We start from the raw sequence: 15,897 nt of genomic DNA on the forward strand, positions 1-15,897 counted from the left end.
TCGGAGACTTGAGGTATAGCTGCATAGCGTACGCAACCTTGAAGTCCTCTTCTTGATCTATTCTATTGTTTATCTAGTCTTAAACAATTGTATTTGCTTCAGACCATATGTGTAGTACGCTAGTTGCTCATATATTCCTAACTCCGAATTCTGGAAGATGTTTGGATATCGTCATATGTATTATTATTATTATTATTCCATTTTCAGACTATTTCGGTTTATTTTTATTAATGTTTTATTTTGAATTGTTAAAATTGGTTAAATAATCTAGCTAACGTTGGCTTGCTTAAAAAGTGAATGTTAGGCGCCATCACGATTCCGAGGGTGAGATTCCAGGTCGACAAAATATAAGAGAGCCATTTAATTTATTAATCATAAATAGTTTTAAAATATGATATTATATTAATATTTATAGAAATACTAAATTAAATAACTTATTTACCAAAATACTCATAGAAATACATAAACCAAATTATTTGTATATCAATCTACTATAACAATGCCAAAAGGAATAGTAGATGGCAAAATTACTATTTAAACATGTAATAGAGAGTAATATCATGAAATTGCAATAAAATAGTACTCAAAATATTATAAAACTAATGACATAGTCTGCGCTTTGCGCTGCCGTAAAACACATCTATAAAATTTGAAAAATTAAATATTTTTTAAAATTTTGTTGAAACAGAAAAAATATAAATTTTCATACATAACTAAAAGTAGATCTCTGCAAAAACTAATTATGTAACCTAAACATACCAATTTTTTACTTCAATCCGGAGGTATTTTTAATTTTCAAAAACTAAACCAAAGTATCCAAAAAAAACATATTGTACTACCTATAGTTTAATTTGTTTTAAACAAAAAAGTAAGAATAGAAGTAAAATAGCCACGATGGCCTAACAGCAAAGGCCTAAAGCGAAGTCTGGAAACTATTCGTGTATATGAAAAGCAGGTTTTCACTCATTGGTAAGTGTAATACCTGTATTTGATTTAAGCCAAGTACATGTGATCTCAGTTGTCTAGTATGCAAAACATAAGTGTAATACTTTCTTTGTCTGTTACTCAAATTAAAATATACACAACCTATTTTCAAATGGTAGTATAGTATGGAGCGTCACTATGAGGCTTGAAGACAAAAAAATTGAAAAACTAAAAACCTCAATTATTAATTAGAATCCACATTTATACAAGGATGTGGTTCAAAATTTGAAGGATGCCAACGTTGGTAATCAATTTTAAAAGGAAAGATTGGTTACAAAATTGAGCAGAGACGATGCAAAAAAAAAAAAAAAAGATAAAAGATAAAAGAAAAGATCGAATGTCGCAGTTCTGCCTTTGCCGCCATCACCTCTGCCAGCTTCATGGCCGCAACACCACCTATTTTGGTTAAAATCGCATTTGCTTTGTCATGTTGAGACCCCTTCTCCTTTGTAATCTTTAGATATAAATGTACTCGAATCTGTTTAAATTTTAAAATATATATAATTTCCGAAATATAAAGACCTCTGTAAGTGCCTCATGAGAAATCTGCATTTGGTTGTAGGTTTATTTATTGTCACATGGCTTCTACAGTTGGGAGTTTTAGGATATAGTGTATGCACATGTACTTAACCTTGCTTCTTGGTAATGTTTGACAATGCGGGATATGACACAGATACCCCACACAAATCTCACAAAACTATTTTTTCACATTAGATTTATCACAACAGGGTCCTCTCTCCATTTTCGTTTCTCTCATCCTTTTATTGCTATTCTTCTTCTTCTTCTTCTTCTTCTTCTTTGTATCATTTAATGTATAATTGAAAGCTAAAATTAAAAATTGTAACCGTTGGATGAATAGAAACGTAGATTGAATGCAAAGAGTCATCAAGGAGACCTAAATGTGCAAATGAAAAGAAGAAGAAAAAATAAAGAACAAACAAAAGAAGCGACTTAAAAGAGTGAGAAAGGAACTTAATAAAGGAGGAAACGTGGGAGTAATAAGGAATGCCATAAATTGGGTACTTGAAGAGACTCGAGCCTTTATAATTTTTTTAGAATTTAGTGTGGCCTAAAGAGTATAATAAAGGCTAGATAACTAAAAGAGTCAATACATTATTTAGCTAATTTATTAAAATGAAAATAAAGGGAAAATGGCAAAAAATGAGAAAAAAGATAAATAAGAATCTTGGCCAAAGAGATATACACCTCATCTTTTTTATTCTCTCTTATATATATATATATGCACAGCCAAACAAAGTTGAATAGAACTTTAAGAGGACAAAATTGAGTATCAATAGTAGGCAACCTAGGCAAGGGGTTTATTCATATTAGTTCATTGACTTATTTCATATTTTGTTAAGTTTCCTTTTCGTTTAAAAATCTTATTCTTGCGACTAAAATTATTCGAATAAGATGTCAATTGCAGTATTAATTTTTTTTTGTTTGTATTGTCCATGAAGGGATGTATTTTCCTTATTAAAGTTACTCTTATTAGCATTTTTTACAAATTATTAGTAAGTGGAAATTTGGTTATAACTACGATTTAGATACACTATGTTTGAGTGGAGGGTTGTAGGCGTTTACTTGTTTTTTTTTAAAAAAATTTATATTTATGTATTTTTTTTATTTTATTGAATTGACTTTGAATCGAGAACATTAAATAAAGTTGGACCAAATTACTCCTATTCGGTAATTATATCACTTATTTATGAATAAAAAAATTATAAATCAAATCGAATCAAATGAAGTGAACAAATCGAACAATAACCCCCACTTGATATTCATCGCTAGCACTAGGTTTGCATTAAAGACAATGATAATATAATTTTCAAGTCCTAATTCTACTTCTGATTATCAACATATTTTTCTGATGATATTTAAATATTTAGAAATTATGCAAAACACAAAGACATCGTAACATTTATTTTTAGAAATAATGAAAAAAGTTATTTTTTTTACTCTTTAAACAATAATAATATTCCTAGTAGTAAATAACAGTTTTAGGCATAATACCTCAAAGACCCCCTAAAATTTGGCTATTCGACTATTGTTAACCCCTTGGATGATCTTGTTCCAAGAAAGTGGCATGCACGTGCATGCCACATAGATTTTTCTTCCCTCTGGTATTCTTTTTACTACTACTAATAATATATATATTTTTCATCTTTTTAAATATATTAAATTTTAGATAATCTTTTTTGGATAAAATTTATAATAAAACATGGTTAGAACTCCACTATTTGGGCTAATTTTATTTATTTGGCTAAAATAATAAAATTTCAATTGATTTTTTACATTTGGCTTGAAAAAAAGGCCATTGAAACAAGTACTCACGGGATCTAAAAAAAGAAAATAATGTAGTTTGAGCTTCATTATTTTGGTAATTGTTTTAGATAAAAATAATGGATCTATAAGCAATTATTTTTAATTTTTTTTTGCCTGAAAAAAAAAATACACAATGAAAATAAATAACCATTATATCCAGAAAAGAAATAAAAAGTACACAAGTATTATTTGTGGCTATACTTGTTATATTTGATAAAATCAATACGTAATGGAACTCGCTTCGCTTTTCTGATTGATAGATAAAATAATAGAATTAGGAAATCCTCTATTTACTGAATAATAACTTTTTTGTTGACAAAATAGTAAACATCATTTCTATTCCAAGGTGGGGAGTTTCATTTTCCCCATCGACCTATTTATTTTTCTAAAACTAAATTCTAAAAATCCTTAAATTATTATTAAGAACTAAATTAGGTATCCCAATAACAATTAAAAATAATGAAGTTGTAACCATATTTTTTTTATTGATTTGACTAGCAAATATAAATATATAGTTAAAATAAATAGCCGTTGGTTCTCGATCTTTTTAGCTAGAACTTTTTTATTTGATTGAAATGATTGAGTTCCAACCAAACCAAAAAAAAAAAAATACATTTGAAACTAATAGTCATGGTCTCTTTTGAAGAAATTAAAACATTAAAAGTTGAGCTAAAATGCATTATATATTAAAATGAAATAAGAAAAATACACAAATATAACAAATAAATCATTCTATACGATTATTTGACAATTAACAATAGCAAAATAGCCTATCTAAAAATTGATTTTTAATTTTTCTTTATTTTCATAGCGCTTTTTTGCCACGTCAGCATCCGAGAGGTAGCAACTACTTATAACAGTGAAGAGGGTTTTTAGGCATTCCGCCAAAATTTTGTTGATCAAAGTTTCCTTAAACCTATGAGTCATTTCCTTATATTTCTCACGAAAAACCCTAAACCATTATATGTTGACTGTTGTGTCCCTCACATGTACAAAAGTCACACGTGCACTGTTTCACTCACCGCATATAAACCAAACCCATGGGTTTAGGCGTGTTTAGGGTTTAAGGCAGTACCACTCCAACAAAAGAGCACTTCTTCACTTGCAAGCTCTGTTGCCTATTTTTCCAAAGAAGAGAAAAAGATGGGTGCTGACAAAGGGAAGAAGCAAAAAGTGGAGGAAGAGAACAACACCATTGATGGTGAGCTCGTTTTTTCCATTGAAAAATTGCAAGAAATACAAGACGAGCTCGAGAAGGTAAAGTAATACCTTTCTTCCTAAATATAATTTTTTAAATTTTGAGGTAAAAAGGAAATATTTTTACTCCAATTGTGTTTATAATCCAAGATCTTAAGTGGATTCGGAGTACACTGCATCTACTACTTTGTAACAATTTTTAACTTAGTGGGTATGGAGTATTAGCAACATATACTCTTTTTTAAAGAATTAATTTGAGTGAAAAAGAGGACCTTTGATGTTTCTAATAGAGAATTTGGTGGTAGTAGCTTCTAAATAGGGTGTGATTCACCCAATTTGATATGTTGAAGCGGATTTTGTAAGTGGAAGGTTGTTGCAGGGGTATGGAATTTATTTCTTTGCGTGTGTTGATATGTTATTATTGGGTTTTCCCCGTATCTGTATATTGAAACCTGGGAAGATTTAATTTTTGCAATATATGCCTCCTCGTATTGGTCCAAAGTTTTGCAAATTGGTGTGTAGATTTTATTTTTGCAATATATGCCTTCTCGTATTGGTCCCAAGTTTTGCAAATTGGTGTGTCTGTAAAAGAGAAATAAGATATCGTGGCTTCCTCTTATTGTGGAAACACAGTATCTTTTTGTTGAACTAATGGTAAAACGCTAATCTTGAACGAAAAGTGAGTGCAACCTTGTTTATGTATTTTTTGTTGCCTTGCAAAGAACTCATGCTCGAGAACTGCATAAGCTACTTTAGGGGATTAACCTTGAGGTTTAGGTTGGCAAGATTATGTCTGAGTTACAGCGTGCGAAAATCGTCATGATTTAATTATCATAGAGAAAGAAAAAGAATTATCTTCATTAATTTTTGTGATTTGGGGCATTTCTTTTCTTTTTTGGATATGTTATGCGGCATCATATGTTTTAGTTCCTGTTTTAGCAGTAAGTATTTACATGATTGATGATCCTTGACTTCATTTATGTGGTGGAAGAAAGGCCAAGATTTGGCTACTAAGCTGCACTCAAGAGAGTTGACCTAGTGGTCAATGAAGTGGATACAAACCTTGGAGACTAGCAGAGACAAAAACATATAGGTGCTTTCTTCCCATTTGCCTAAGCCTTGGTGGGTAGATTACTCGGTACCTGTGCTGGTGGGAGGTAGCAGGTACTCAATGGAATAGTCGAGGTGCATGTAAGCTGGCCCAGATGCCACCGTTATAAAAAAGAAAAAAATTGGCTTCTAAGTTTGATGAGAATAACAACTGGTTTGCATCCGTGGGTTCCAATTTATATTTCTGCCTTGTTTTCCTTTTGAGTTAACTTTCATTATTCTAATGCATCATTTTGTCGTTTGACATTAATAAAACGTCACCTGCTCCGCTGATGATGCGCCTCAACTTCTTAAATTAATCCTTTACCTTTTCATTAAAAAAGAAAAAGATTTATGGGAACTCATTGGAGGAATAGTCTAGTAATCCATCATTTGTCCATCAAAGTTCAATCTGCAAAACACCGTTGGAGCATATTTCTAAAATCAGCACCAGTCTAAACCAAAATACTGAGAAGAACATAGAGAACTGGGACAATTTCTATATTGGTGGCGCTCTTAGATCTTCCTTTACACGCAATATGACAAAGAAAAGTGTGTGAAAGATGAGAACCTTACATCCTAAGCTTCCCTTTTTTGCATGCATGTGGTAGTATCTATAGCATATAATTCGACTCCATGATTTTTTGGAGCATCATTAATAAGTACAAGAATATAAGCTGTTTTGCTACTTTGCTCACAACGTAAGCTGGTCGTCAGGGTATAATCTTATTTAGGTGAAACAGCAATAATTTTTTTTAGTTCTGGAAAACTTAGAGTTGATTGCTAGATTTCTTTTGTTTAATTGGTCTTACATGTTAACTAATGAGCATTTCAATTTTCCTAGCAGATCAATGAGGAAGCAAGTGATAAAGTATTGGAAGTGGAACAGAAGTACAATGAGATCCGCAAGCCTGTCTATGACAAACGAAACGACATCATTAAAGCTATCCCGGACTTCTGGTTGACTGCTGTTGGTGAACCTATCCTGATACTTCTCTCCATGTTATTGAAATTCTGAAGTCCTTCTCATCTAATTGACTTGGTGCATTTGGTTGCAGTTTTTGAGTCATCCTGTCCTAGGTGAACTTCTAACTGAAGAAGACCAAAAGGTTTGGTTCTAATTTGTTGCTTATAACACTATATTAAACTGGATTATTACCAAATCTACTGCTATTTATTTGGCCAAGTTTTATCAATGGTGAACTTGTCATTACTTTTAATGAGTTAATGCTGACAGCTGATTTATCAATTATGCTGTCTTCTATAACAAAATTTTGAAGTATCCGTTAAATGCTTCTTGAGTTCTGCATCTCAAAATGTAACTGCCTTATCCCATGCTAGATCTTCAAGTTTCTAAGTTCTATTGAAGTTGAAGACTCTAAAGATGTGAAGTCGGGCTACTCGATAACCTTTGTAAGTTTCCTCCTCTACATGAAATTAATGTACATCGGTATATGTTGCCTTTTTTTTTTTTGGAAATTCAGAATGTTGATATCCTCTTTTTCACAGAACTTCAATGCGAATCCTTATTTTGAAAATACAAAGCTCACAAAGACCTATACCTTCCTTGAAGATGGACCCACAAAGATTTCTGCTACAACAATAAAATGGAAAGAAGGCATGGTAAGTTCCCATTTTGTAGCTTGAGATGTGACACGTTCTGTACGTTCCATATCTCGTCATATTAATTATGTTGGTCGACTCTTTGAAGGGCATTCCTAATGGATTTGCACATGAGAAGAAAGGAAACAAGCGATCTCATGCTGAGGAAAGGTGAGTTTACTTATTTCTAGCATTTCTATATAATCTTAATTTAATCAAATTTGTTTGTTTATTGATTTTGTGCTAAGACTCAACTTAATCTCTGTTATATTGTCGGAAACCTTCGTTTGCATAATGTCTGATTGTAGGCTCGCTCATGTCAAACTTTGTTGATGATTACATCAGAAGTCATTTGGTTCACATAGTAGTTATAAGGGGATTATAGTGCATGAATTGTTTTTGTGGGGATTAATAATGAGGGGATTGTTATGCATTGATTAATGATGAGGAGAATGTTAAACATAAATTACTTACTTTAAAAGGGCATTTTTGTCTTTAAAATAGTTTAATCCTCATATTGCTAATACACATTCTTATTTCACATCTAATGTCGCATAAAATAATACATAGATTCCTGCATAACTTAATGCAAATATTATTTAATACCTCCAGCCAAACACTACATTAGCTATGCGACGATTATTTTTTGCTTATGCGGCCAACCAAACACTATATTATCTTATGTGGGATTTTATGCTGGTATTTGTTATTCTAAACCATCAACCAAACGACCCCTCAGTGTTTGTCAATGCACATTATTACTGATGGGGCGTATAATTGGTCCATTGTAGTGCCTTTCGAATGGTGTACCCTAATCATTATAGACAATATTGGTAACTGGAATGTTTTGTTTCACAATTGCTGGTTTTTGGTTAATGGTGGGACTGAGCTTGGTCATCATAATGAGAAGTTGAGAACAGAAGCCGAGATTCTTTAGAAATCATGCCAGTAATTATTGGTTAATGCAGCTATAAAATTACTGTAGCAGTACTGTGTCCTCACTGGCCTTATTTTCTGTAGTTTCTACTCTAGCACTTTCTTGATAAACATTGCGATGTGATAGTTCTGGTCATCCTTGCTCAGTTGCCTTCCCTCTTTGGGTTTTCTATGCAGCTTCTTCACATGGTTCAGTGAAGTCAATCAAAAAGATGAGGATGAGGATGAGGCCCTAGAGATTCAGGATGAGGTATATGTTTATATCTTCTGTAGATTTCTTTGTGATGATTTTTTCTTTCCAATTTTCTGTTTTTTTTTTTTTTTGGGGAGAGGTGGGGTTGACGGTGCTAATTTGGTACACAGGGAAAAGTTCTGCTGAAAGATTTTTATTTTGACACTTTTTACCTTTGTCGCGTTTGCAGGTCGCTGACATAATTAAGGATGACTTGTGGCCGAACCCTCTCACCTATTTTAACAACGTTAGTTCTATTCGATCTTCCTTCTTATTTTATTTAATAAATATTTAGTCATGAAATGCTTTTGATAACATCATCTAAGCATTATTATACCACAGGAGCCTGATGAAGAAGATTTTGATGGTGACGAGGTAAAGATACATCACTTCATAAGTGTCATATCTGTATCATGGATAAGTGCATGAATACTTAGTTTGTTGTGACTGTTTGTGTGTTTCTCTTTGAGCATACATTTATGTAAGAATATTTCATTTCCTTATTAAGCTCTTGCATTATATCTTCAAATTAGTTGTATGGCCATTGTTGTAGATAATGTCAGACATTCTTCCGAATTGATATATCAGCTTCATAAGAAGGTACTTCCCAAGGTCAAAGATCGTAAGTAAGAAAGGGTCATTGAGGGTCGAAGAAAACTGTGGAGTTGAGTGGAGCTTGAGGTTGTAACTACCTTATCACTAGAATTCAAGTGTATGGTTTTGGTTGCTACCTTGGGTGATCTATTGTTGCATAAGTAAATTGTTGAGTAATCTTGCTGTGATGATGGCATTAGATTGAGCACTTACTAAGTGTTCTCTATCTCCTACGTTAAGTACTTTTTGGGGAAAAACTATTTTCCAAGTATAACTTCCTTTATCCTTTTCTTTCTCCCTACTTACTATGTCAATACAACAGCAAGAGAGCGTGCTCTTGAGATTGGAGGCCTTTTGAGATTTTCAAGAATTTTCCTTATTTTATTTGGCTTCATAGAAGCATAAATTCTAAGCATAGTTTGTTTGCTCCATGGAGGCTCTAAAATCCTACACTCTTAAGGTCTGCAACTTTCCACATCTTCGTCGTGGTGGTTTCCTTCTTTTCTTTTAAGGCTCATGCTACATTTTCTAGATTATTTCTGAGCAGTTTTCAGCTTGGTTGTGAGCCTCAGGAGATTCATTTACCATGCTTTCCAACAAAACTTTATTGGTCTTGTATCAAGTCAAAAGTAACGAAAGGGGACCTGAAAAATATAAGACACCACAGGGTGAAAGGCAAGGTTGGACGAGAGTGCTTTTGGCTGATGATTCAAAAGACATTTTCTTTTGCAATAATGAGGCTGCTGAAAATATTTTTTACTGGTCTTCCACTAATAAATGTATCCTTGCTCTTTGCAAAATGAGTCTGATATCAAGTCCAGAGGGTTAGAATGCAGCCCTTAGAACACCGTAAAGAGAGAACAGTAGGTTTAAGTTTCAGGCAGGGTAGGGGGGAGTCGTAATTGTTACGTTTGAAAATGCCAGATTACTTTCTACTGTTGAACATATCTTTATTTCAATGGAGACTCTGCATTCGTATTTTGTTCTTGGGCCTAGGATATAGGTCTCTGTTGGAAGCTACAAGCTATTTGATTAGAATGAAGGTTGGGTAGCAGGACATTCAGTCTTGTTACCCTTCATTGATTAGGAAATAAAAGCAGAGGGGATACAATATCTTCACGTCTTACTCCAACCTCTCCCAAATTCGCCTATAAGGAAGAATACCTTTTCATTTCCAGTTTTTTCAAACATGAGAAGGGTAATTTTTTAAACCTAGGGGAAGTCTTCGTGTAATTCCCCTCCCTTTATCTTCTCTCTCCTTGGTTTTATCATAGTGCATATGGTCCAACACTGGTCAGGACAACTTAACAGTAAATTGAGATGTATTATTGACAGAACTCAGGCATTCTTTGATCCTTGATAAGTTACGGCTGAATTGTACATAGTATCATTGGTAGAGAAGTATCATTATGATGCACATCATTCTTTTTGGCAGAGGAACAATATTCTGGTACTATATGTGCAATGTAGATTTTCGGGAATGGGGCACAAATTACTTCTTGATTAAGTTGCCTGTTGTTGATTATATCAGGTGAAAAGACCTGTGTTCAAATGGTTCTTGACGGCTCTTGTCAAGAGCTGAATGAGTCATGAATGACTTAAAATTGTATAACTGGCTTTAAGAGCCCGTTTGGCTTAGATGATTTAAGTAGCTGATAAGCATTAGGTGCTGAAAAGCACTTTTAAGTGCTGAAGCTGATTTAAAAAATAAGCCGTTACGTGTTTGGATAAAAGTGCTGAAATTAATAATAAGCAGCTGAAGAATTGGGTATACGAAGAGTTTTGTTTAAAAAGAATTATTTTAGGGATAGAATAGTAAATATTTTGGTCAAACCTAAAGTGCTTATAAGCTGAAATTTGATAAGTTGGGGGAGACCAACTTATGGCTTTTGGCTTATTTTTGGCTTATAAGCACTTAACTTATAAGCACTTTTAATTTTACCAAACGCGTAGATAAGCCAAAAAGTGCTTATAAGCCAGTTTGACCAGCTTATAAGCTTAGCCAAACACCCTCTAAGTCTTCCCGAGGTTATTAGGATTGCAGATAATGTTCTCTGGTCAGATTGTTGAATTGGTTGATTTGACTCGAATGCTAATGCAGGGAAAGGACAGTGAAGGCTCTGAAGACGAAGAGGAAGAAGAAGAGGAGGATGAGGATGGTGATGAAGAATGAAGGCAGATAAACTGTTCAAGACCCCTATTTTGGGATCTCGTCTTCAGCGGTTTTAATCATCAGGGTTTAATGTCTGTAAAGAGGCTTTGAATGTTGCCAAAGAACAGAATAACTGTGGTGACTATACCTTTTCTTCTCTTGTATGGTTATAACTTATAAGCAAAATATCTAATTCCGGAGGTTCCAAAATGTTTTCATTAGGCTAGTTCGATTAATGAAGTGTTTGTCTGGCAAAAACTGATAATGTTAGGTTATTGAGTTATGATCATGTATTATATTATATGCTCACTAATAGCTTAAATAGTGAAGTAGAGATTTTGTTGTTCTATCTGGAAAATGCCTCCACACGTCAGTGCTCGTCTCCTAACTTGTGGAATTGAAGGACCTGACATAGCTTTTAGAGAACACCTCGCCTTTTTAGTTCTCATCTTCAATGGTCTGATCATCAGGGGTTTTTGATGTCTACAAAGAGGCTTTGAATGTTGCATAAGAACGGATTATTGATACTGGTGACTTTAATTTGTTGCTATGCAATAGCTAATTCTGGAGGTTTTATGAAGCTTACTTAACTTAAAGCAGGAACTTTCAGTTTTTTCGTTCATTGCATGATTTATTAGGTGAAAACTCATACAGCTGATTTCATATCAATGAGCTTAGAGGTCTAAGGGAGCAAATAATTTTTAATTTGGATCATTGCTTCAGGGAAAGCAACCAAGTTGCGGATAAATTAGCTTTTCTGAGCCATGATTTTTTACAAACTCAAATGTTCCATAATTTTGATGAGCTACCAAGTCAGGTCAGAGGCATAATGAACATGGACAAATGGAGCTCACCTGCTATTCGAATTGTTGATAAAAGAAGAACAGATATTACCTTTGAGCCTCCATGAGTTTCAGTTTCATGTGTAGAATGTTATTTACTTTTGGTATGTTTTTGTTAGGGTTGGATACTTTGTTTGATAACTGGTACAAACTAAAGTATCCAATACCCAGGATTTTCCTTCGGCACTTCTCCCACAAGATAGCATGTGCTATCTTTCTTGTTAGATAAGGGTGTTTGTGGACTATAAACCAATGTACTCTGTTTTGGAATGATGAATAAGAAAAAATTAAAAAAAGAAAAAGAAAAAAAAAAGAAAATGCCATTGCTTTTAGGGAGCTCCCCATTTTGCTTGGGACATCACTATCTATGCCTTACCATTTCCTCTCTGAGTTCAAAATGAGGCTAAATCAAATCTCTGGGCGTTCTCTTTCCTGTCTGTCTGTCTGTCATGGGCTCATGGCGTTGACCGTTGAGAGGGCGTCTGCAGACTGCTGATCTTGCACAGTAGCATATGCTGAATTTCGTACAAGCAGTGATGCTTTATTATTATATTTAAATTCAGTTTGTATGAAATGAATTATTACGTGGATTGAGAAGATATCCTTTACCTACTTAGTTATAAAATGGTAGTGCTAATATATACGGGTACATTGGCAAGAGGTATCAAAACCCCACCTCAAGCAGGGCAGTCCATAAAAAAATTAAACCAGAAAATAGGGGTGTACAAAGGAAACAGACAAACTGCACCAAACCGATAATCCGAATCAAATTGAGAAAAAAACCCAACTATAGCTTGGTTTGGTATTGAAAAAAAAAAATCCGACCGTAATTGGTTGGTTTAGTTTTAACTAAAAAAAGTCACACCAAACCAAACCAACCCGACATTACATGTATAGAAGTTTTAAATATATTTAATAAATAAAAATATTTATTGTTGTGTAGTTTATAAATATTTCTGAAACATTTTCATAATTTTATCTTTTAACATATTGTTTTAAACTTGGATTTATAATTCTTAAATGCTACAATAAGTTTTTAGTCAATATTAATGAAATTAAATTCTATTAGGAATGACAATAGTGTTGAATATCTATTTTTTTTTAGTTTTTTCATGATTTAAATAAAATACACAACTTATTTTTTTTATAGTGTTTAGTCATGTAAAAATGGTAATTGTTAGTTGTACTTATTTTAGCAACTTAGTAATTTCAGATTATGTTTATTTTCATTATGTCATATTAATAATATTTATTTTTTGTGATTTTATTAAATTTATTGTTGAATATCTTAGTGCAATACCATAGCTCATGTCATATTTTATATTATTTTCTTGAAAAAACCTTATATAGTTATGTCTTACTAGGATCAAAGAAATATTTGGAGCACAAATTCTATGTTTTGTGCTATGAAGACTTTATGAAAAAAACCCGAAATAACCCGAAAACCTGAAAAACCCGAGAAAATCAAGATTAAAAAACACGACTTTTATTGGTTTGATTTGGTCTTTAGATTTAATAACTCCACACAATTGGTTTGGTTTGGTAATTGAAAAATCCGAATCAACCCGACCTATGTACGCCCCTTCCAGAAAAATATGAACCGGATAAATAAAGAAGTAACTCGGCTAGCTAGGTCCAGCAATTTTCTTTTACCAAAATGTGTACTTTTGGCAAATATATATTTAACCCAAGCATGGTTTGGATATCTTTGCAAATATAAACACACCCACAACGTTATTATACTCAAGACAAGATACAACATAGAAAATCAAGCAAAATGTAGTAGTTCAATTGTCGCTAATTAATTAGTCGCAGAGGCAAAGGTGATTAATGTTGTTTTATCTTCGTGCCTGGCTGGAGGATTCAACTTCTCTTTTACCCTCACACCAAAGTAGTCTTTATATTGGAATCTCCTATATTTTGGAGGCTCCCCGATTTCTTTAGTAAATTGTGGCAATGGTTCCACCCATCCATTTCTCTCCATTCAAATTGTAGAAAAATACAAAAACGTTACGACTTTTTCCCTTGGGCCTCACCACTTGGTGGAAGGGGCTCACAAATTTGTCATTGGTTAGCACCTGCCAATTTGCCATGCATACATTCAAGCAATTAGCAAGGATGAAATTGATACAATCAAATCTAAAACATTTCATTTTGTAGCTCTTGTTAATTTCTTTGTTACCTGAAGAACATCGCATATATGGAAGACCACGGCCCCCTCAATTGGAGTCACAGGTATCCATTCCCCATCGATGAAAACTTCGAGACCTCCAGCATCATCCTGAAATATGAGACTCAAAACAGCAGGGTCCTGGTGTGAGGTAGCACCATTATCTTCAGTTTCAGTTGCTGGGAAGTAACGATAACTCAACAAAATATCCAGACATCTATCGTTGTTGTAATCTTTAAGGAAGTTGGGAGGGAGACCGAGAAAATCATTTAGAATGCCCTCCAAGAGCTGGCATGTCTCCAAAAATTTACTAAACAATTTTTCATAATAAGCCTGTAAAAGCAATTAAAAAAAAGAAAGAAAGGATGAGAACTCTATTTTTATGAGAATGAGCATAAGAATATGAATAATGTTTTGTTATGAAATTCCGCACTGGAGTTTTGGTGGATTGGTAGGGAAAACATTGCCCGTGGTTTCAGGGATGTCACGATCCAATTCTGACCACAGGTCATGATCGCAGCTAAACTGTCGTTTAAAAAGCCAACGATAAAACACCAACACAACCACCCGTTCATAACACTTTTAAAATAAAAAAAATCTCATTAAGGGAGTAGAATTTAAGTCTGGAAATCATGGTAAAATATCTTCATTCTTACTAAACCACAAACATGAAAAAAACATAAAGCGTAATGATGATAATATCATGTACAACTATAATCATCTATTTGAAGTCCCCAAAATTTGGTGTCACAGAGTACACGAACATCTAGTAGAATATACAAAATCACTATATCTACTGTCTGAAATAGAAAAGATATAAATAAATAAACATAGTAAAAAGGAGAATCCGAATGTTGCAGATCGAATCATGGAAAGCAGCTCACCACAAGGTCTCCAGCAAATGCGGCTACACGCTCAAGTGACAACAAGAAGTAGCTGTTTCAGTACCTCCACAATTAGTGCAGAAGTAAAGTATGAGTACGTAAATCAACGCGTATCCAGTAAGTATCTAGTCTAACTTCGAGAAGTAGTGATGAGGGGTCGACATCGACCCTTACTAATGGTCCAATAACAATGTGCATAAAGTAGATATGTATGAAACACAACAAGTAGCAACGAGACAAATAAATATCAATAATAAATTCTCAAACAAGAATAATCACGAGATCACTAAATACCATAACGCTGCCTCGAAGGCACAAGATCAACTAATATCAATGCAAAGTCAAATCTCAATATGCACGAGTCTGCCGAGGCAAACAACCTGATCTCATAAGAGTAGTATTACACATTAACTCCGAGGAGAACGAACCGATCCCATAGAATAATATTACACAATCCCGCCAAGGCGAACGATTTGATCCCATAAGAATAAAGAAAATTTCTCACCCACGAAGATACATGCGAGTCGATAAGACACAAAACAACCTTTTATCAAATATTCCACAAATCCAAAGTTATAGGCTCGGTCAATATATTTATTCTAGTCTCAAATCTCAGTTATAAATTCAAATAATCAAATAAACAAGTTTAATTCAAGTAGTACATTTAAGCCATGGTGTAGGTCTAAGTTTACCTGGACATAAATATGAAACTAGCTATGCACAAACTCTCCTCACCTTGTTCGTATGTAGCACCCATAATAAGTTGCACATAACAATTAAAATGCATACATGGATAATTCTCTCTTACAAGATCACGCAAGAGACTTACCTTGCCTTCAAGCCCACTACTCGGCTCTAAACCTCACTAGTCGCCTCAAGTCAATGCAGAG

General features: G+C 33.6%; 1 protein-coding gene and 1 long non-coding RNA gene across 3 annotated transcripts; one reads left to right on the forward strand and one right to left on the reverse strand.

Moving 5' to 3' along the window:
* The first annotated feature begins 4,355 nt into the window (after positions 1 to 4,355).
* LOC104223944 (NAP1-related protein 2-like) lies at positions 4,356 to 11,460 on the forward strand. Its single transcript, XM_009775484.2, has 10 exons — positions 4,356 to 4,566; positions 6,443 to 6,565; positions 6,654 to 6,704; positions 6,937 to 7,008; positions 7,105 to 7,218; positions 7,307 to 7,368; positions 8,311 to 8,383; positions 8,556 to 8,612; positions 8,708 to 8,740; positions 11,061 to 11,460. Exons 1-10 carry the CDS (start codon positions 4,453 to 4,455, stop codon positions 11,130 to 11,132), a joined length of 771 nt encoding a protein of 256 aa, XP_009773786.1. The 5' UTR covers positions 4,356 to 4,452; the 3' UTR covers positions 11,133 to 11,460.
* A 2,200-nt stretch (positions 11,461 to 13,660) lies between these two features.
* LOC104223943 (uncharacterized) lies at positions 13,661 to 14,619 on the reverse strand. Of its 2 annotated transcripts, XR_710245.2 has the most exons (3): positions 14,557 to 14,619; positions 14,136 to 14,456; positions 13,661 to 14,031 (listed from the first exon to the last, which is right to left on the reverse strand). It is a non-coding gene; the product is annotated as an uncharacterized lncRNA (long non-coding RNA). The 2 variants fall into 2 exon arrangements; XR_011403152.1 differs by lacking the exon at positions 14,557 to 14,619 and having other exon boundaries at positions 14,136 to 14,547.
* Positions 14,620 to 15,897: the final 1,278 nt, after the last annotated feature.

Source organism: Nicotiana sylvestris, chromosome 10, assembly GCF_000393655.2.
Source record: "Nicotiana sylvestris chromosome 10, ASM39365v2, whole genome shotgun sequence".
Classification (NCBI taxonomy): domain Eukaryota; kingdom Viridiplantae; phylum Streptophyta; class Magnoliopsida; order Solanales; family Solanaceae; genus Nicotiana; species Nicotiana sylvestris.

What these genes read in the sequence shown, in the direction of transcription:
- LOC104223944 (XM_009775484.2), top strand. Translation starts at nt 4,453, where the DNA reads ATGGGTGCTGACAAAGGGAAGAAGCAAAAAGTGGAGGAAGAGAACAAC. An exon ending in TAAAATGGAAAGAAGGCATG is followed by an intron (nt 7,219 to 7,306) that starts GTAAGTTCCCAT and finishes GACTCTTTGAAG; the next exon opens with GGCATTCCTAATGGATTTGC. An exon ending in CGATCTCATGCTGAGGAAAG is followed by an intron (nt 7,369 to 8,310) that starts GTGAGTTTACTT and finishes TTTTCTATGCAG; the next exon opens with CTTCTTCACATGGTTCAGTG.